The 21,854-nt window shown below is 50.7% G+C and overlaps 1 protein-coding gene across 3 annotated transcripts in view; it reads right to left on the minus strand.

Annotated features, from left to right (window-relative positions):
* Positions 1–424: 424 nt before the first annotated feature.
* LOC784409 (liprin-alpha-1-like) overlaps positions 425–21,854 on the minus strand; it is a 54,210-nt gene continuing 32,780 nt past the window's right edge. Inside the window, exons 1-13 of one of the 3 annotated variants that reach the window (XM_059884484.1) lie at positions 20,484–21,343; positions 19,278–19,379; positions 18,642–18,806; positions 17,451–17,552; positions 17,026–17,229; positions 14,968–15,114; positions 13,445–13,579; positions 12,172–12,252; positions 10,235–10,458; positions 8,187–8,418; positions 3,862–4,013; positions 2,843–3,015; positions 425–1,550 (exon numbers count right to left, since the gene is read on the minus strand). In XM_059884484.1, coding sequence (XP_059740467.1) covers positions 1,489–1,550; positions 2,843–3,015; positions 3,862–4,013; positions 8,187–8,418; positions 10,235–10,458; positions 12,172–12,252; positions 13,445–13,579; positions 14,968–15,114; positions 17,026–17,229; positions 17,451–17,552; positions 18,642–18,806; positions 19,278–19,379; positions 20,484–20,600 — 1,896 coding nt within the window. In that variant the 5' untranslated portion in view covers positions 20,601–21,343 and the 3' untranslated portion in view covers positions 425–1,488. Of the gene's footprint in view, positions 1,551–2,842; positions 3,016–3,861; positions 4,014–8,186; positions 8,419–10,234; positions 10,459–12,171; positions 12,253–13,444; positions 13,580–14,967; positions 15,115–17,025; positions 17,230–17,450; positions 17,553–18,641; positions 18,807–19,277; positions 19,380–20,438; positions 21,344–21,854 lie in introns of those variants that run through there. The other 2 variants (XM_024989179.2, XM_024989180.2) reach the window with 2 other exon arrangements.

A 21,854-nucleotide genomic window follows, 5' to 3' on the forward strand; every position in this document is an offset into this window, starting at 1 on the left:
TGTACCCTTGGCTCCAGAGACAAGAGGCTTCATCACTTCAGCATCTGCGGGGACAAGGCCCCTCTGCTACTGAGGCGTGGGCAGCGGGCCCAGGGTGGGAACAAAGTGCAGGTGTCAAGGCTCACCGTGGATCCCAGGGCGGGGTGGCCGAGGGCAACCCTGACGCGGACCCGAATGATGCACTAGCGAGTGTGCGTGTGCATGCTTGTGTGTGGGAGCTTTTGATGTTATTTTAGTCAAGTCTTTATTATTCATATATGCATAGAGACAAGAATGTAGCAAAGGGAGGTGGGAGGGAGATTCAAGAGGGAGGGGACATATGTACACCTATGGCTAATTCATGTTGATGTATGGCAGAAATCAAATCTATATTGCACAGAATTATGCTTCAGAAAAAAAGAACATAGCAAGGTGGTCAGGAAAGTATGAAAAAAAGATTTCTCATATTTATAATCATAACTCTGCGTACATCTGGGAGCAGGCTGCCCACCATCATCACACCTTCCCGCCAGCATCAGACGTTTACCCCCAGCATCAGGCCATAGTCCAGCATCAGACCCTCCCCAAGCATCAGGCCCTCCCCAGCATCAGCCCTCCTCCAGCATCAGGCCCTAGTCCAAGATCAGGACCTCCCCCAGCATCAGGCCCTAGTCCAGCATCAGGCCCTCCCCCAGCATCAGGCGTGGCAGCCCCACTTGTCTGACACTCCTGAGCACACTTAGGCAGCCCCAGAGCAGCAGGACAATAGCTCTTGCAGGAGGTGCATCTTTAGCAATCACCTGCGGAGCAGCAGTAGCAGCTGGGGTCTGTTTCAGGCCAAGGAGAGGCAAAGGAGAGGCACTTGTGCCGGAGGCAGCGGTGGGTGTGGGCACGTTTCAAAGCTCTGCTTCCTCCCCGAGGGGGCTTTGCTCTCCAGCTCTCTCACGTGGTCACTCAAGGGCCCCAGGGCTGTGTCCTTCCAGATTCACGGTCTCCTCGATATCTCAAGCCCAAGTCCTGAGTTGCATCCCAGTCCGGTGTGGCAGAGGGCTGGGAACACACAAGCTCAAGGGCTGAAAGGATCCCAGGGGAACAGTCCGGCCCCAGTGGGTGGCAGAGCAGGGGATGAGGGTGGCCGCCCACAGAGGGCCCCACAGCAGCACTGGAAGGAGAGCAGGGGTGCCTTAGCTCACTCGGGGACGTTGCTCGGCCTCAGCGCCCAGATGTTACTGCCAGCAGCTCTGGGGACGCAGAAAGCCCAGTGAGTGACACCACTCCACTCGGGCCGTGTGAGTGGGCACTGCCTACCATGGCCTCAGTTTTCATTCCGGTTCCAACTGTCCCTCCAAGGGCTCCTGTTCCGAATGGCACATTTTCTTGATGTGGGTGAACGCATCCCTGCTTGTTTCTGTCAGCACTGTTGTCGGTCATCGTGTGTTTTCCTCTTTACACACTGTGCTTGCTGCTCTTCCAGTTTAACTTAGGAGCAGCCCTTATTTTCTGCATTTCCTAGTTGTCAGCGTTCACTGGGGCTTTCCAGGTGGTTCTAGCGGTAAAGATCCTGCCTGCCACTGCAAGAGATAATGAGAGATGTGGGTTCGATGCCCCTGGAGGAGGGCATGGCAACCCACTCCCAGTCTTCTTGCCTGGAGAATCCCATGGACAGAGGAGCTAGTGGGCTACAGTCCCTGGGGTCACAGAGAGTCAGACACGACTGAAGCAGTTCAGCACACACTCAGGTTTTAGTTCAGTCACTCAGTTGTGTCCGACTCTTTGCCACTCCACGGACTGCAGCACTCCAGGCTTTCCTGTAATTCACTATCGCCTGGAGTTTGCTCAAACTCATGTCCATCGAATCAGCGATGCCATAGAACCATCTCATTCCTGTTGCATCCACCAGAGAGGTGGCTGGGGCTCGGCAAAGTGCATGGTCCCACTGCATGGGTGTGAACCTGCCCTCACCACTCCCTAACCGCATGACCATCACTGTCTCCTCCTCTGTAAATCGGGAGGTGGCAGCACCTGTTTGGTAAGGGGCACACACAGCATCTGGTATATAATCAATGCACCATCCATCTCAGCGTTATATTTATTAATAATAAGGATAGCATTTAATAATCTGCTCCTTTTTCTCTCTTCTCACTTAACTGTACTCCAGACCATATCTGTTTTACTTACCCTTATAAATCCCACACCCAGCACAAACAAGACACTCAACAAATCTCTGGCTGAAGAGGCAGGAACATATCCTGTTCTTAAGGAGATGAAGCCGAGTGAGATGGCGGCCTGATGATAACACTGTGTGATGAGGAGACGTCAGGAGGACCTGCGTGGTTGTGGGATGGAGTAGGGGGCATGGGCAGAACCCGTGATGAGCTCCTGGGGATGGGGAAAGGGGCAGGAAGGAGAGGTGCTGTTCCTTGTGGGGTGTCCACAGATTTTACCTCACCCCTCACTGATGAGCACTTAGGCCATTTCCAAACACTTGTCACTGTTCTGGAGGAAACAATCATTGCCCAGGTCCTACTCAATCAATTCGTAGAGTATGTTTCTAGCACTGCAGTATAAACATCTGCAATATTCATTCCACGCTCTGTTCATCCACCCATCTGGCCAGCCATCTGTTCATCTATCCATCCACTCACTAATCCATCCATCCTTTAACTCTTAATTCTTCCATCCATCCACACATCCATTCATCAACTGATCCGATCATCTCGGACCCTAAAGAAGACAGATGCCTCCTCTGCTCCTTCCAGGAGGACACCCAGCGTGAGTGACAGGAGCCTCGTGGGGACAGCGGGGGAGACACAGAAGGGACATGCATGCAGACCCTCCTCCCTCTGAACGGTGAAGAACCCACCTGGTCCTAGCGCCTCCTTGCCGGGGTGTCCAGGCCGGCCCTTCTCCTTCTTGCCAAACAAATGGCCGATGGAGGACTTGATGCCCTTCTTCTTTGGGGCTTTCTGCAGCGAGTCCTGGCTGCTGCTGCTGCTGCTGGGGTTGCCCCTGGGGCCGTCCTGAGAGCCTGTCAAGCTTTGGGGAGAGAAAACAACCTTTAACCGGCGCCCTGGGCAAACACACACCCGTCCACAAGACCTACTGATAGAACCGGCCACCCAGCAACACCCGCGCCTCAACCTCGCAGCAGACAGTGGAGTCTCCTTCACCAACCACACGCCACACGAGCAATGCAGGCTTCCGGCCACAAACAACGGCCCCAGGAAGCTGAGATTCTCTGCCTGGAGCTCTCCCCTGAGGAGGGCTTCACTGCAGACGAGCTGGTGCAGAGGGCTCTCCAACCCTCCCTCAGGGTCGCTGCTCGGCAGGTGATGACCCTCCCAGAGAAGGCGAGCTCCCCTGCTCTGGGCAGTTCCCCCCGCTTCCCGCAGGGTGACCGTCCCCGGCCGTGGCAGGAGAGTGACGGTCACCGTGCAGGGCTGCTGGTCAGGTGACCACATGTGCCCTCCATCGAGTGCTGCCTGGCTCACAACGGGAGCTCAGCAGGTGGGGGTCTGAATGGGGACAGGGTCAGTCACAGGAGGTGACAGACAGTCTCCTGAGAGGAGACCCCTGAGAAAAAGGGAGGGACCCTCAAGAGCAAATCCAAGAGGCATGGAGCCGTAACCATCAGGAATGCACCCAGGCCGGGCAGAGCTCTAGCAAGAGCAGGAAGAAATCTCCTACAGGAGTCCATACGTAGAGACGGATGTTTTCTAAAATCACTGAGGTCACTGAGCTCTTCTACCCCAGCACCTGAAGTTCACCACTAAACACAGGCACTGAATCCAGTGGGATTCCTTTACAATCATCTCTGCAACTCTTTGAAGACAAGAGGCGCAGGGCTCATGAGACTGACGACGAGGCGCGCAGGCCCCTTACTTGCGGGCGTCCCTGATGTCCTCGTAGCTGGCTCTGTGCGGTGACCCCCTGTCCAGCCGGTCTAGCCGAAGGAACCGCAGCAAGGCGGGGGTCGAGGCTTCACATTTGATGGCGGTCTTGTCATCTTGTACCTCTTCCGGTAAAGGCGGCAGCTGAGGGAGTGAGGTAAGTGTGAAACTGGCTAACGATAGACTGTGTCGAAAAAGGCAATCACACAGGCTTTACATTATAACCAGAAACTTATTTGAAAACATAGTAGCGATGCTATCCACCAAGTACAAAAAAATGTGTTGTTCTAGCTTAATGCCATCTTAAAGGACTGTCTTGTTCAAGAGAAGTGGGGCCGTGGGGCAGCGAGAACACCCTACTGAGTGCACAGATCCTGGCCTGGAGCCTCCCTGCAGCCAGGCTCCACTCTCCCTTGAATCCAGCGACCAGATGGCCCTGCCAGGCAGGACAGCGGAGCCACGCCAGCACTGTGAACCCTGCATGGCATGAACTGCCCTGATGAAAGGACTGTGTTCATCGCCAGATGCTGCTCAGGAGAACCACTAGCAACAGTAAGAAACCTCTCAGCAAAGCCGTCCAGACCTTTCTGTTTGAAGGAGAAAAGGAAACAGCTTGTACCACCACCCAAGATCATGTTTAGTGATGATGCAGGTTACTGAACCTATGACAACAAGTGAAGTGTAGAAAAGGTACCTAACCCCTGCATGCGAACACCACGTGTCTGGCTTGTCTTTCTCAGAAACATACAGACTGGGGGCTACACACTGAAGTGCTTACATGCAGTTTGAGTGTAATTTGCTCACTGTGGTTTACATAAAGTAAACTGCTGCTGCTAAGTCACTTCAGTCGTGTCCGACTCTGTGTGACCCCATAGACGGCAGCCCAGCAGGCTCCCCCGTCCCTGGGATTCTCCAGGCGAGAACACTGGAGTGGGTTGCCATTTCCTTCTCCAATGCATGAAAGTGAAAAGTGAAAGTGAAGTCGCTCAGTCGTGTCCGGCTCGTAGCGACCCCATGGACTGCAGCCTACCAGGCTCCTCCGTCCTAGGTCTTCACTTAGAACTGATTTGTTTCAACCTAGAGGGGTGGGATGGGGAGGGAGACGGGAGGGAGGGTCAAAAGGGAAGGGATGTATGTGTACCTATGGATGGTTCATGTTGAGGTTTGACAGAAAAGAACAAAGTTCTGTAAAGCAATTATCCTTCAATTAAAAAATAAACTAATTAAAAAAAAAATGATCTCGCCTGGACTCCCAGCTTTTCCGCTGGTCCTGGGTCTGAAGACAGGAGACAGTGGTGGCAACAGTGTGGGGAACAGATTAACCCCTTTGGGGTCCAGACAGGTCTCCTTTATACATTTGCTACTGGGTGTGCGAGCCTGGGCACGGTGCCCGGCCTCTCTAAGCCTTAGTGTCCATGTCTGCTGAATGGGGATAACAGCAGCCTGGACCTCACCTGGGTGTCTGCGGGATTAGATGACAGACTCGGAAAGCATTTGACACGGTGCCTGGTGCACAGAGTCTCCTGCACACTGCTACCCACCATCATTAAATTGGCTTCCTCCAAATCTAACATCTATGGCTCTGAGTCAGTCATTTGTTTTAAAAAAACTCTAAGCGGAGATTCCATGGTAGTCCAGACATTAGGACTTGGCACTTTCACTGCCGGGACACCGGTCTGATCCCTGGTTGGGGAACTAAGATCCCATAAGCTGTGCAGCATGGCCAAAAAAATAAGTAAAGAAAATTTTAAAAATAATAAATAATACTATGTCTACTATAAATAAGCATGAGATGATTAGAAGGCAAACAAGTGGGATATAGGCAAACTGTTACAATCGTCCCAACGAATGACCTATTTCCAACAGAACCATCAACATATTTTAAGTGGTGGGTGAGTTTCATTACTTCCATTAAAATGTCAGTTCTTCACCAGTACATAAACACAGTGTTCATTCACATAAAATGATAAGGACTCTCTAATACTTCACAGAGAAACAAAGGCATGCTAAATTACTAAATAGTTTACCTTTCAACAATGCTTCCTTAAATCACTAGGCTGATTGATGCATGCAAAGAAAGGAAGAGAAACCAGATGTATTGTGACTTTGAAGCTAAAACTTCAAGAATCGGCATAGACAAACACAGTATAGCCAAAACGATGGCAAACACAGAAGTGAGATGAAGATTTAGACAACGTGTAACTAGAAACAGAACATTTTTTTTGACCACAGAAGTGAAATAAGCTATTCAAGATTTACTAGAGAAACACTATAAATTATTACTCAGGAAGATACAGTTCTATTACAACATCATGATTTATTAAAGCACAGCATTCTCTACAATAAAGGGCCTTAACAGTTGTCTATTCTCAGCTGAACTTCTCTATAAGTTAGTTTCTCTTAATAAAAAAGATGTTATACTTTAAAATAGTGATTTAACTGATGAGGAAGTTACCATAATACCTATTTTAACACTGAACAAATCTAACCACCTATTGGATATTAATGTAAAATGCTTACCTAGAATTTGATGTAAAATTTCTCAAAATAAATTTATTAAAGTAGGTTCCCTGTGAAAATATGTAAGAATGGAAGCTAGCATAATAGCAGGTGCAGTCTTTACATTTTATTCACCATAGAAGATAGTTTTTTAAAGAGTCTAGTAGAAACATTAACTGTGCAAAAGCTGATGAGATTTATAGTCTTAAATACAAGCACCAAAATAGAAAGGATATTGTGTCAAAAGTCCATTAATTCTACACTTAAGAAGATCATTTCTATAGGTAAGGATAATCTCATTTATGAATTACACATGATATGTAGTTGAGGATCCATCTACATTATGCTTGTAAATGCATAGTGATAGGCTAATTCAAACTTACTGCTCTGGGGGGAAAACACCATTTAATGAGACATGAAGACAAAGCACAAACCCGACTAAGTGCACCCACAACACTGCTATGACCAGAGCAGGTGGGAGGACGGGGAAGGGGAGATGGATGGGTAAACTACAGCCTGGGGGGCGAGGGGGCCAGTGGTGGGAAGCTGAGGTCTGGATTGACAACCACTAAGCAGACAACAGGATGAGCCAGGAAATCAAAACCAATGATGAAAGCAGACACACCGTCAGAGAACTCCAACAACAGGACAAAATATACAGAACTGTTCTTTTACAAATCCTCGGAAGGAAATCAAGCATGAAACCACAGAGAAATCGTCAAAGAATTTTAAATATCAACTAATTAGCCAAAGATGCAAATTAGAATAACAGCGTCTCCAAAGACCACAAAATGGACTAGTTACCACTTCACATGCCGCTAAAATGCTTCACAGTTAATTTAATTATATGCTGACTAACAATGCAGCTAACATGAAATGGGTGGTAACAACAAAAAAAGGGATAATACAAGTGCAGTGACAAAGCAGAGTGCTGTAAACATGATTTCATGGGGGTAAACAGCAATGCACTCACAAAACCTAAGCTAAACATGGAAGAAAGCTGGAACACGTGCTTTAGAGCTGCACACTCTGTCACCAAAAGCCCTAGGTCGTCATCCAGTTTTCAGACTCGGAAGAGTGAAGAAGCCCGACCTCTTCCCTGGGGCCCTGGGGCACCGGGCTTTTAACCTGGTTTCACACGCAGAGCTGGCCTGAGCGCGCGGCCAGGCCCATCAGCAAGACCAGTGTAGATTCTTGGTTTGGTTCCCGCCGCATGCCCTGCACCCTGCAGCCAGGCATCCCCAGTGGGAAATGTGCCGCCCGGGTTTCCACGTGCAGTGAGAGCTGCCTACGGTTACTCTCACAAAGCGGTCTGCTCCCTGAGAACAGCAACTTCCTGCAGCTGCTGTGTCCAGCACAGGCCAGGCCCAGCGTTACAGAGGCAGGCTCTGGCTGAGTTCATGATGACGTGCTAAGCCGGTGGTCCAAATATCAAGACTAATTTGTCGCTGTGCGATTATGGAATGATTTCGCTCAGTTGTGTCCGACTCTTTGCGACCCCATGGACAGTGGCCTACCAGGCTCCGCGGTCCATGGGATTTTCCAGGCAAGAATACTGGAGTGGGCTGCCATTTCCTTCTCCAGGGCATCTTCCCAACCCAGGGATCGAACCCGGGTCTCCTGCATTGCAGACAGATGTTTTACCGTCTGAGCCACTAGGGAAGCCCGATGAAAGACTAGCCAGTTTTAAAAATCTTAGACCTCTGAGCGTAGCAAATGTACCTGACTTTCTTCTGGGTAAAAAGAGAAAAAACAAACAAACAAAAGAAAAGTAGTGTGCTCGGGGAGGGACGCGGCAGGGAGGAGGCCGACACATACCAGAGTCATGATGCCCAGCTTGTCTACCTTCCGCGCCGGGCTGTGCCGCCTCCTTCGGGGCTTGGAGCACCCTCTGCTGGGCGGGCAGGAGCCGGCATGCGAGGAGGTGGCATTCAGGTTGAGGGAGTTCAAGGATTTAAAACGACGAAGGTTGCTTGAGCTCCCCGTGCCCACCCTGTTCTCAATCCCCTCCGCCCGCTGCTCCGTGTTCTCCTTCTTTTCTTGGATCAACCTAAAATAGAAGAAAATCATCACCTGCCTTTGTCAGCAGAGGAATGTGTCTGGACAACAAATTTGGGCTTGCATTCTGTGTCACGATTAGCAAATTCCACGAACAGTTGCTCAATTAACATCTCAGCAAAAAGGTTCAACTTTCCCTCTTTGGAATAGTCTCAAACTTAGAATAATTTATCATTGAGTCTTACAAAGTGGCCCCTGATCATTCACGTTTGATTTGACTTATTTACTGTACCATTCTGATGGGGTCTGGGTGGCGACTCTCTCCATGTAAGGAGATACCTGAAGTTGACAACCTTTACCTTCCCTGCTCTCAGGGCAGAGATGCACGTCAGTGCCTCAAGTCTTTTCCATTGGGAATCAGGAACTCTGTATAACCAAAACAGCGATTCATGAGCAAGCTAGAGTTTCTAAACACGAGTCTCCAGACCAGATGAAGTGCTGAGGTGATCTTTTAATTTTTTTTTTAAGGTTGTATATGTACAAACGCATCACTTGGAGTTTTCCACCAGCTTTGTGTGAGTTTCTGGATTCATGTCAATGTGCTGCATTAACCTAGAATTCAGTTACTGCTCTTCTCCCCTAATGTGTCGTGGATGATTTTATATACAGGTTAAATACATGATTATGCAAATAAAATGCTTTTCAAATTAAAATACAAGATCCTTACAGGTAGTAAACTCTCCAGTTTCACTTCTACTTATACATCTTGAAAGTTTTTCAGTGTTGACAAGTTGATGGACAGAATTTACCATTTACATCAAGTCAACTTGTTGCATAAGGAAAAATCACTTTTACCTGACAACTTGCTGTAAAAATAAAAATATTAATATATAACCATTCCAAATTTCCTATGGGGATGCAAAAGACAGTCTTTCTGAGCTTGTCTGTGCTCAAACACGGCCCATAAAGCAGTCTGTCTCGGCGTCAAAAGTGCAGGTAGCACATCTGTGTTTGCTGGTTGTGGCGTTCACCCCTGCCTTTTGCCCGAGCCCCCTGCACTCGACCGGCAGGAACGGGCACCTCGGCCAGGGCTGACGGGACGAGAACAATCTGAGCAGCAGCTCTGCCAGGCCCTGTGCAGGGCCACCGGCCTGCGGCCACTCTGAACGTGGACTCGGGACAGGAGGCACAGGTGCGCGGGTGTGGCACCAGGCAGGCCTCGGGGCCCCCAGCCACCCGGCTGCACCCAGACCCAAGGCCCCCTGCTCACCACGAGGCGGGCCTTTGGGTTCTATCCTGTTTTGTAAACTGTTAGAACTGCCAAGACTGTGTCTAAAGAAAACATTTTATATATACTGATGAGATGAGAAAAACTCAAACACATGTCCTGAGAGTGACATACAGGAACATACCACTATCTTACAACAAGCCAATCTTCACAATGTATTAAGTTAAAAAGGAAATGCAGATCTGAGTGGGAATTTGCCAACCCCAGAACCCCAGCTTTTCTGTTCCAGGTGGCTTTTCACCAGAACGTGGGAGGCTCCGAGGGACACATGAGGACGAACCCTCAGTGCCAGAGGGTGCACGGGCCGCAGGGGACACCACCTCGGCACCTCACCCACCTTGGGGCCCAGAGCTGAGGGGGGGACACCCCACAACGACCCCCCACAGAGTGCTGACACCACCCGATGGACAGAATGCCCTGGCTGACTGAGCTCTATAATCAAGGGCAATCTCAGAACGGAAACTTCTTGAAGCAGACCTGAAGTCAGTTTTCTTACTATGGAACACTCAGACTTCTCTAAGCAGAAGACAGCTCTTCAGAGAAACTGAGTTTCTGGGGAGTTGGGCTCAGGCGCACCCACCGGATCTCTTCGTTGATCTTGTCCAGCTGCTCCTGAATCATCACGGCCAGAGTCTCGGCATCGGCCTGCCCGCTGGGCGACAGCAGAGCGGCCGAGCTGAAGAGGGTGACCCTGTCGCCCTCGCCATCAGACGTGCCCTCGTCACTCTCGAACGCTTGGGCCACGTTGGCTAGCACACTGGCTTGCCGCCCGTGCTCCCGGTCCTGATCCTTCAGGGGCTGCACCTGGGCACGAGAGGACCACGTCTCGTCAGCGACATTCTGGGCAGCTCAAGTCTGTCAGGAACTGAACACAATTTTACATGGAAGCCCTGACTTTGGACAAATGGGCCATGCTTATGAGACACTGCCATCTCTTAAGCGAGCAGAACTGAAGAAACGGGCAGGAGGAGAATCCAGTTCCTAGATGGCCCGGTGACACTCAGGTCTTAGTGTGGACGGAAGGCAATCCTATGAGGTTATTCACAAGGGTGGGCTGATGGAGTCAGAGACAAAAACCGAAAATTAAAAAAATACATCCATGCTTCCGTCAGCCAGGCTGAAGGAAAATTAGAAAAAAATCCTTCAGCTCCGCAGCCGCTGGGTCCCCCTCAGCGGTCATCACTGGTACTAGTTCACCAGGAAGTGCCGTCCTCGCGGGTTCCCAGCCCTCCGTTTCCCAGGCTGGTCTGAACACGCACAGACAGGAGCGAGCAGGGGCAGCCAGGGGACGGGAGGGCCAGCCCCTCTGCGGCTCTCCTCTCGGGGCACAGGCCCTTGGGCTGTTCTGGGGATGGCCCCTCACACCGCGAGGGCGGCTCTGTCATCTGAGACGCACGGGAGAGTGCCTGCTGGGCCCCGTGCCGCCCTCCCACTCTCACACCTCACACCCTTCTCTCCACAAGTCTCCCCCCACAGCCCCACTCTCACCCAGGTCCTGCCTTGATTTCCCAGACATGACCTCAAAGCAACCGAGGGGCAGCCTCGAGGTGCTGGCCTGCCAGCTCCCTATCCCCCGTGGCCAGTACCCTCGCCCTCTGTCTTTGTCACGACCCCTCCCCAGGGCTCGGCCACCCCTTTTTGAGCCCACGGAAATAAAACCTGTCACAGCTTCCCCAGTAAGGCATCGGCATTCCAATATTTTTAAAGCAAAACAAAACTTGACTTTGAATTGGCTTAGTCATAAACAGCATCCCAATCTCAACAGCCTCTGAGTAGCAGTTCTGAAAGTAAGGAAGTGCATCCCTGATTGGGAGAACTTGACCTCTCTGCCTAAGCAGGGAGGGAGCCTCACTGCAGGTCTCATGATGGGAGTCAGAACCACAGCCCCCTGGGAGCCCACGTGTGAGGCTCTGCAGTCAGCCCCAAGAACACAGGTATGGTGGGGACAGTACTGACACTTGAGGCTGGACCTGGGATCCCCACTCCATTTCCTGAATGGTCTGTATCACCGTGTGGCCAACCCTTCTGGGAAACCTCTCTCAGGACTCTCTGATGCGAGCCCCCACCATCGCCCATTCCTGACGGGCCTTCTGTCACAACGGAACTACGGTTCTCCTCCTGCATAGGAGCAGCCATCCTACACACACACACCATGTCTGGACCAGCAGTCGGGCATGTGGGTCTCCAGCGACACGTCCGAGGCAAACACCTCCACACCTGGGCACCAATGAGCCTCGGGCTGGCATCCTGGGGTTTGTCTGAGGGGCACTCGTAAGGTCCAACTGTATCCCGAGCAGCTCCCCGGCCTGGCTGTTCAGAGCAACAAGCAGCCTCTTTGAACGTGGGGACCCCCTGGCCCCAGCCTACGGGCGACCACATCTGGCCCTGCTCCTGAGGTTGGGTGCCTGGATCAGCAGACAGGCTACACACACACACTCGATGGCAGAGACGGGAGCGGCGGCCCCCCCCCAAGCCGCATCTCTGGCCCAGACGCGGCCTCCCCATCAGCACACGCACCCACAGCAGCTCCTTGTTCTTCTCCAGTTGGGCCTCCATCTGGCGCAGCCTCTCCTTGATGTTACGGTGTCTCTCTTCCACCTGTCGGCCAAGAACAGCGTCAGCTCCTCTCGCAACGACCCTGTCCTGACGCAAGCGGGCTATGCTCTGTGCAGACCACTGGCCCCGGGTTCGTGGGGGGCACGCCCGCACGCCTGCTCAAGCAGCCAGCGCGGCTTCGCGTGTGACACGTGGGTGACGGAGGGTGCTGGTGACCGGCTCGTGAGAGGAGACGTGCTCGCCCCCGCCCCGGGCCCCACACCCGCAGCCGCTGCACCCCCTCCTCAGACTGCCTGTGGTGAGCCAGCGCGGGCAGGGCAGTGGCAAGCACGGGACTCACAAGAACACACGTTCTACCTTCCTAAGCTGGGAGGTAAGTTCCAACAGTTTAGCCTCCTTAGTGACAGAGCTTCCGGAAGACCAAAGTTCAGACTACAAGGCCGACCCAGGACAGACAGCAGAGATGTCAGGGGAGAGAAGAAACCAACCCTTGAGAGGAAGATCACAAGCAGAAGGGTGCCCCCTGGCGGCTGTTAGTGACCCTGCTCTGGTTGGGTTTGCGAGCACCCGACACCACCGGCCTCCCGCGACTGGCCGGCCCCTCAGCCGCTCACTGAGCTCCGGGCAACGCTCCGGACAGCCGCGCCCGCACAGGCCCACCTCTCCATGCCCAGCCAGTACCCACCAACAGTGCGGGGCCACACCTTTCCCATCAGAGGGACGAGGTGGCTGGCTGGCTATGGGGACCATGCCCCCAGCAGCGCCACGTCTCCGGGACGCCTCTCAGCCGCGGGCTCCCGGGGACTGCAAGCTGGGAGTGGGGCCCCGGGTCTGCACCGTGCCCCGCTGTGACTTACTCAACAATGTATGAATAAAGACTTAAAACTGTGTTCATTACAGAGCTATTTTGGCCATCTCTTAAACGAGAATGGGATTTTTCTAGCTCTCTATCCTGCTAGGCTTTGAGTTGCTGGCTGAATTCTGAGCAGCAGTGACTCGGAGCTGAAGTATCCTGGGGACACACAGAACACGGGACAAAACTGGAGGGAAGTTAACGGAACGATGACACGGGAGCGGGGACTGTCTGACACTCAGGGCGCGCTCCCATCGCAGCCGGGCAGCACGCCCCCCGCGTCTGCGCTCCTTTGTGGACTGAGCAGCACGGGGAGGGGCACGGTGGGACAGCATGGAACAGGCCCTCCCCCGCCCGCCCCCCAGGGACCCAGAGCAGCACCTTGGAGAGCGCGGCCACCAGCTGAGCCAGCTCAGCCTCCACTTCAGGCAGCGTCTCCGCCCTCAGCAGCGTCTGCTGCAGCTTTTGCTCCTCCAGCTCCAGGTGCTCCTGCAACGGTCGGTTTTCATCCTCCTCCTACAAAGGGAGAGCAGAGCATCCAAACAGGCCAAGTGGTGTAGCCTCTGCTGTTTTTAGTAAGCTGAGACAAAACCTAAATGCACGTCTCTACTGGATTAGTTCTGTTTCGCGAGCTGCGTCACGGTAATTTTTCTCTCAGTGTTCCTGGGCTTGGTCTCAGTGGGCAGAACACCTCCTGCCAGAGTATTTGCTTTTCCTAAACGTCCCCAAAGAAGTCTTAAAAAAAAATTCTTATATATTAAAGAAGATCAGTTATCTGTAGAAGCGTATTCATTCTTATTGACAAGTTAAGGGAATAAGGGTTCAGTACTGACCCTTCTTAAAACATCACCAGAATCATCATTTGAAGGGAACCCTACCGACCGCAGATGGCCACGGGCTTGTAAGCCAAAACATGGCTTTCATCTCCTCTGAAACAAAGATCTGATCAGAGTGTGCCTGGTGAAATGCCAGTCAACTAATATTTGTAAATGCATGATTATTCTTTTAACAGATCTTCTTACTCTGAAAAACTTTCAATGTAGAACATTTAGACAGATTCTTTTTTGAAAAGGAAAAAAAAATAAATTATCTATACGCTTGGGTTCCTGAGAGGTTAGCATTTGTTTCTAAGCAGCTTTCTTATGTTTTCTCTGTATGTATTACTCTATGTACATACATAAACAATATGATATGCTTTAAAACCCTCAGAAAACAAAAGCATATGGTACGTGGTATTTTCTGATCTGCCTTTTACAGCCATTATTTTGTATATCGTAATGTTCTTAATTAGCATTCCACATCATAAATTTCAATGGCTTTCTAGTATTCTATTTTTGTGGTGGGGCCAATGATACACTTTGTCACACACCAGATTGACTCACTTTGTTTTGGAGAAGCCAGATTTGGTTTTCCTGGGTAAGTCCTGATTATCTGAGATGACATGGGAACAGGAGCGAGTAAAGCTCACCCAACCATAGGAAGTACCAACCCTAATCAGACTGGAGCTCTAACCCTGCCTTTTGACCCCAGTTCCCAACAGGCAGCCAGCTGCCATGAAGTTCCCTGCTGCTCTCTGCTCTTTCAGGAAAAATGCTAACAAGCCAACAGATTCAAGTAAAACAAAAGCGTCAGGAGTGGAATTCCACAACATGGTTAAACCAAATCCCAAATCATTCAAACCTGTAAGTTGCAGTCACCCTCAATTTTTAAACATTGGATTTCCTTTCAGTACAGTTGATTTATCATGATGTACATCCACACTTTTGAACACAGTATTTTCGGGTCATAAGAACTTTACACTGGGACTTGATTTCCAACATGGGAGTCACATGAAAAGGTCTTTACCTTCCTTCTTCAGTATTCACTACTATAAAAGTCAGACACAGGTCAGTAAAGGCCATTACCTGTCGATGCAGAGAATCCTTATTTGCGATTTCCTTTTCAGGTTTATCATCAAGGTCATGCACAGAGGAGGCTTCGCGCTGTGCGGCGAGGTAGCGTTTCTCAAGTGTCGTGATTCTCTTCTCCACGTCCTCCTTCTGGGCCATGGCCTACACCGGGCATTACAGAGGAGAAAAGTAAGTCATTATCGTGGAATACTCCAGCACACTTAAGAGTAAAAATGCTGGACTAAATCCTAACTTTCAAATCAAACATAAAATTAGCATCCTCAAAATTAAACTCCTAGACATGGCAGTTTTCTTAGACGTGAGCAAAAACGCGCCTACCTCAAATGTCACATTTGCCACGATGGCACCCATCTGTCTTAATGTCTGTCTGGCCACTCGATTTACCAAGCTTCTTTTCTACATAATAAACCCAAACAGCAAACAAAAAGTACACTAAACTACCCTGTCATTGCAAGAATTCCAGGAGGGAAGGGATCTGGCATGAAATGAGGACCTCTGTCTCCTACACCATACAGGCGGGCTTGACCCAGAACACGGAGGGACCTTCAACAGATCCAACAGGGAGCTCTGAGGCTCATTTCCTCGGGTAAAAGTTGGAAAAAATCTCATGCAATTTCCTCAAAATTAAAGTAAGAGTATCAATGAGTGGAAACAGAAGTCAAAGTGTAACACAACTGGAAGCAGCCTTCTCAAGCCTAGTTCTTCTAAAGCAGAGTTACACCACATGTCTGAAATGCTCACACCAGGACCAGAACTTGCTGCTGGTGCAACTCCCGTCTGCCAGCTCAAAATCCACTTCAGGTCCCTCCGTAGTCACTAAGTAACCAGTGTTGTCCTAACATTAAAAGTGAAAGGTCTTAAAAACGCTTTTTCCAGAATTCTCTACATATTAAACTCTGCCACCTACTCTCCTCCTATTGCCAGAGTAATGTGAACAGGTTATACAAATATGTGCAAATACTTCTGTTTTGAGTTCTCACACAGAATTACTCACACCAAGCTACTAAACAAGTACACCTGCTGGAACACATGTTGGAGGGGTTCTCTCTGAGACGGTCTCACGGTGGAGGGGTGGGGCAGGGTGGGCACTGTCTGCCTGTGTACAAAGGAAAGCTGAGGCTCACAGGAGGAGGCCTGAGCTCCCAGCACTCTTCTGTTTTCACAATGACTGTTAGGTAGTGTCTCATAAATCATGACACCCGCAGACATGACCACCAGAAACATCATGATTCTACATGGTTACACAGCACGGGCCTGAGGATCTGAGGGTGAGCAAAGGCCACTCGTCTTTTCTGACCGCCGGTGTCACTGTCACACATCCCTTCAAGGAGCGGAACCTCAGAAAACTAGAGAAGATGGCCAGGCAAGCTGCCTCAGCAGAGCCCACACAGCATGCTCCCATCTCTCCGAGAGAACGGGCTCCACAGACGTCACCAGACTCGCCTGAGTGAATCAGAAGGAAATTTCAGCATCATCGGGAATACATTCAACAGGCAGGTAGGGGGATGAACTGGGAGACTGGGGTTGACACATACACTACTGATACTGTGCATAAAGTCAACAGTGAGTAAGGGCCTACTGTACAGCACAGGGAGCTCTACTCAGTGCTCTGTGGTGAAGTTAATGGGTAGGAAATCTAAAAAAGAAGGAGATATGTGTGTGTACATATATATATATATATGATTGATTCACTTTGCTGTACAGCAGAAATTGACACAGCAGTGTAAAGCAACTATACAAATCAATGAATGAACGGATGAATGAATTTTTAAAAAGGAACACACTAGGCCCCTAGAACTTGTAGAAACGAGCAGTCCACACCCAGGCTGCAGCACAGCGCTAGGGCTGCCCTTATGTTGGTCCACTGCAATGGACCGTCTGGACCAGGCCTCTTCTACCCCGAGACCTCGACGCAGAGGCAGGGAGGCCACCAGTCGTGGTCTCGCCAGAGCTCTGCTCTTGCTCACGAAGCCATCCCAAGGCTGAGACCACCGGGAGAACAAGGGACCCACATCCCACCTCAGGACGACAGACACGTCCACCATCACTCACTTCGCGGACGTCCCGCTGTAGTTTCACGTTGAATTCCTCAGACTTGAGGAGATCCTTCCTGGCCATGTCCAGGTCCTCCTCTAGGTCTGTCACCTGCGCAGAGAGGGCTGCCAGGAGCTCCTTCATCTGGCTCTGATCTCGCAACTGGTTGTTTATGATTTCCTGGAGCTGGATCACCCGAGCCAGAGAGCTGTCACAGGTTCTCTAAGGGGGAAAGGAAGCCTTAGACAGCCTTGTTTTGGGAGGGAGGGAACACAGCACTTCCGGGCAACTGGTGAGGTCAAAACTGCCTTCTGCGCTCTGGAGCTCACACGACCCTCACAGTCGCACAGAACTACATGGTGCTTTGGTGAGAGGTCCCAACAGCCCCGCACAGACTGGATGGTAAGACGAGAACCAGACAGAGAGTGAGACTGAGGACTTGCCTTTCCATTGGCACTTGGCATGTTTTCTTGCTTGGGATTTATATCAAGCACCCCGTCCATCAGTATCTTTTCTGGGTTTTTCTTCTCTTTAAGAATCATCAGCTAAAACCAAAAGTTTGAATCAGAATAAAGAAAGAAGTAAAGACAGCAAAACTCCATTTGGAAAAACTCAACTCAAAACTGAAAATACAGCATAAAAAGAAAATACATGGTGATGCTATCCATCCCAAAGAGAACCAGGTGATTAGAGTCAGAATTTGTCTTCTACTGGACAAAGGGGTACTTAAGAGATCCTGCAGCTCTGAGCCACAAGTCTAGTTTACTAGTCATTAAAATAACCCAAGTGGGAGGGTCCTCAATCAGAAAGATAAATAACATCTGACGTCCACTACAGCCTTCATACTATTTTTTAAGTGAAAGGATACAAATGACAAACCCTTCACTGAAATTACACGATGACTGATCAAACTTCTCTCTTTATGTGTGGCACCTAATTCTTCTTCTAACAAACTACACCTTTCAAGTACTCCTCGTAATCGCTCTCAACTGAAATAAAAGGGGCCGAGTCACTGTGTGTTGAAGTGTGTATATACTTTAGTGCACTTCTTAGTGTACACTCACCCCAATACATGGCTGCTGTAACAGAAGACATTTAATGCATCTCATTGACCTTAACGTCAAGAAGATCTGCTTATTAACAGCTTTAAATTTAAGTTAGGAAAAAAAATGTTCCTAAAATAATTCTATTACCTAGTTTTTAATTGCAAATTGATATACAGAATATAATAAATCTTGAGACATTTATGCCAACTAATACTTTTTACCTGGGGCGTCCCAGGTGGATCAGTGGTAAAGAATCCGCCTGCCAATGCAAGAGGGCAGATTCGATCCTTGGGTTGGGAAGATCCCCTGGAGTAGAAGATGGCCACCCACTCCAGTATTCTTGCCTGGGAAGTCCCAGAGAGAGAGGAGCGTGGTGGGCTACAGTCCACAGGGTCGCAAAGACTTGGACATGACTGAGCATGTACACAGGCAACACTTTTTAACCATATAAAATTCTGACTTCTTACAGAAAAAATGTATTTACAAGAATTCAAGAAGCTCAAAAGTCAACTAGTTACATAAATACATGCATCATCCACCTAACAAGGCAGCAAGTGTACAAATCCAGGACGGCCGGGTGGCTGGTACCTTCTCGTCCAGGGCCTTGTGGTGCTCAAACAGTGATTTCAGTGCCTTGAGCACCTCCACCTCGCTCTTCATGCCGGCTGGGGACCGCGCCTGCTGCTTGCCCATCGTCATCCGGAGCGATGGCACATATTGGGAAACCAGGCATTCCAGGTGTTCTAGCAGCAGCTGCAGGGCAGGGCCAAAGGAGCACCTTCAACTTCATACTTGAATTCAGGGCCGATAACTCTTCTCAACCTCATGCTAACACCAAAACCATGCTAAGGCAAGTTGGAATCCCGCCAGTTCAGTCTAAAGTTAGAGTGGACTTCCCCAGTGGCCTAGTAGTTAAGACTCCACACTTCTGCAGGGGTCCTGAGTTTTAATCCCTGTTCGGGGAACTACGACCTCACACACACTGTAGCATGGACAAAAATGTAAGTTAAGAGAACTCCCCCCTCAAATGTACTAAAATTATATTAGCTCTCATCATAAATTTGAAGCAAAGTATGAGAACCCTGATCGGATCCACCCCGGTCTGCTCAGTGGGAAGATGTGAAAAATGACTTGAAAACCAGACAGAGTTTAAAGACAGCAACACGGAACCCAGTGGTGACCCCCGCGGGGCAACTGTCAACACGTGAGAATCCCCCTACTGACCCTGGTGTTGTTCCTTTCGGCTCTCATTTCGGCTATCTCTTTTTCTCTTGCTAGAAGCTGCTCTCGGCATGCACTGAGTTCTTCCGTAGGGGATGCCAACTCCTAGAAAACAGTTAAATGAGTAAGTAACTAAATGCAAACACAAATTAAAAAGAGAGCGAGACTGAAGACTGACCCCGTCAAGTCTCTCCAGGCTCCACACAGAGGGTCTCCCTGCTCCTCTGGAGAAGAGGGGTCCGCTGACCCCAAGACCACACAGACCACCACAACTCAGACCGGCCTTTAGCCTCCACCTTGACCTGGCAGGCATGCGGCAGGGGAGAACCCGGAATCCAAGCCTGCCTTCTCAAGACCCAGGGAAGTCTGAGAAACTTTCCTAAACATAAACCTAACAACAAAGTGGACAAAGAGGTTCTTAAACAACACACAGACCAGTGACCTAGAACCACTGGGGAGAGGGCAGAAGAAAGGGAAGATCTACAAGGCCACCAGGCTTTGGAGTGTTCCTCTGGGAAAAAGGCTGACGGCACCCCATAGCCATCTGTTAGCCTGACTCCACTGAAGTCACCCAGTCATTCAATAAACTGGTTAAAAGGTTAAATTCATGTTTTATGTATTTTATCACAATTTTCGTGCACGCGGTACCGTCCACGTGGTGAACTTGCTCAAACTGAACCACACGGCATCTTTCATTCTTCTATTTTTCCTCGCACACGTAAAAAAAGTCCTGGGCTGCATATCCCCTACTACACACTGAATATTAAGCACCTAGAACACTGCCCAACACTTGTAAGAGGCATGTAGTAGACATGTGAAGCTATGAGGATGTATGCTATACATGTAAGCAGTAGGTAGCCATCATTAAAATACTGGACACACTGTTCTGTGCTTTGTAAGATGGGAGACGATAAGGGGCTTAGCCTTTCTGCTTCAAGGACTGACTCTATAGCTCAATCCACGTGCCCCAGTGACTCCTCCAGCCAGCGTTTCCCTTCTGGTGGGGCCCCCGGCCATCCTCCACGCAGCACCTGCACAACCACCTACAAGGTCAACCTGCTGGGGTCGATCCTGCCCAGAAGGGCAAAACGCCCTGGCTGGCAGGGACCCCCGGCAGGGCCCACAGCCATGCAAACAAAATGAAACACAGCCCCAGTGCTTTACCGGGTAAGGGCCAATCCGACGGGCCCAGCCCCCGGCTGCTCTCACGTCAGTCCACTCCGCTTCCAGAACTTGGGCCGAGGCCGAGGTCTTCCTTGTCTTGGCCTTCGCTTTGGGGTTGCAGCACTGGAAAAGTGCCCATAGGCGGGCCCTTCTGCGACCCATCCTCGCGGATGGGGGCAGTCCCCCACTCGGGGGCAACTGCTGTTTCACGGTTAGATAGCTCAGCACCGGAGCTATCACCACTGATCTCACACTACGACCACCACTATTCACACTACGACCACTGCTCTCACACACACCGCTCTCAGACACCGCTCTCACACACCACTCTCGCACACAACGCTCTCACACACCACTCTCACACACACCGCTTTCACACTATGACCATCAGCACTGCTGTCTCTAGAAGAAATGGCACGAAGGCTCTGCCTCCAGCATGTCTCCCAGGAGCCCGGAACCTGGAACCCACTCAGTCACAAGGGCTCCATGGTAACAGGGGGGCTGGGCTCAAGCCCACCATCAGGGGTGCAGAGAGGGGGGAGGGGCTGCCAAAAAGATGTCAGGTGAGTGTGGTGTGTGGGAGAAGGAAAGCCGTGCCCACAGCTCAGGCCCACCGTCAAACATAACCCTGCAAGGATACTGGTTCACAGTCGAACCAAATAATATAAACTGCTTCAGAAAGCACCACCACTAGGAATGAGCACGTCTTCTAAGTGGGCTTCTGCCTCCTTCACCCCCCAAACAAGCCTCCAGTGAGGCTACTGAAAGGGCACCCCTGAACTCAAGGGTGTCCCCAGAACCCACTCAGGTGAGGAGGACTCAGCATGCTAGCTGCCCCTCACTCTCACCCTGAGCTCGGTCCTCCCTGACTGACTCCCTCACTCGAGCTCAGCAAGGGCTTGACCAATCTCGCTCCAGGCACTTAAAATGAACCCACAGTGGGTACAGGAGCTCCGTCCATCTGCTGCAAACTCGCCCTCTTAACTTCGACCCTGGGATGCCAGACAACTCTGTCCAATGGGGGCTGCACGGTGGAGGTTCAGGGGTGTCCCTGCCTCGAGCCGCGACAGCCAGCACCTCCCAGACCCCGCCAGGTGCTGCCCCTCCCTCCGCGCCCGAGTCTCCCACCCCCTCTCCTGGCCCCACTCCCAGCCTCGCGGCTCTCCACTCACCAGGGCACAGGCCACACTGCTCCTGGCTCAGCCGGGACCTCAGCTGTCACTTGAGGACCTCGGTCCCCAGGGTGCTTGGGGCCCTATATCCACCCCTCTCAGCAATTACGGACTCTGGGAGGGACAGAGTACAGTTTGGGGTCCCGCCCGCAGTTCACCCTGAACACATTCTCTTTTTGTTTCGCTTTATCTGCTGGAGTTCTCTGAGATGTCTTTTTAAAACCTCAACTGTTGCTTTCAAAAA

The sequence above is a fragment of the Bos taurus genome, unplaced genomic scaffold (assembly GCF_002263795.3).
Source record: "Bos taurus isolate L1 Dominette 01449 registration number 42190680 breed Hereford unplaced genomic scaffold, ARS-UCD2.0 Leftover_ScbfJmS_315_1043, whole genome shotgun sequence".
NCBI lineage: Eukaryota > Metazoa > Chordata > Mammalia > Artiodactyla > Bovidae > Bos > Bos taurus.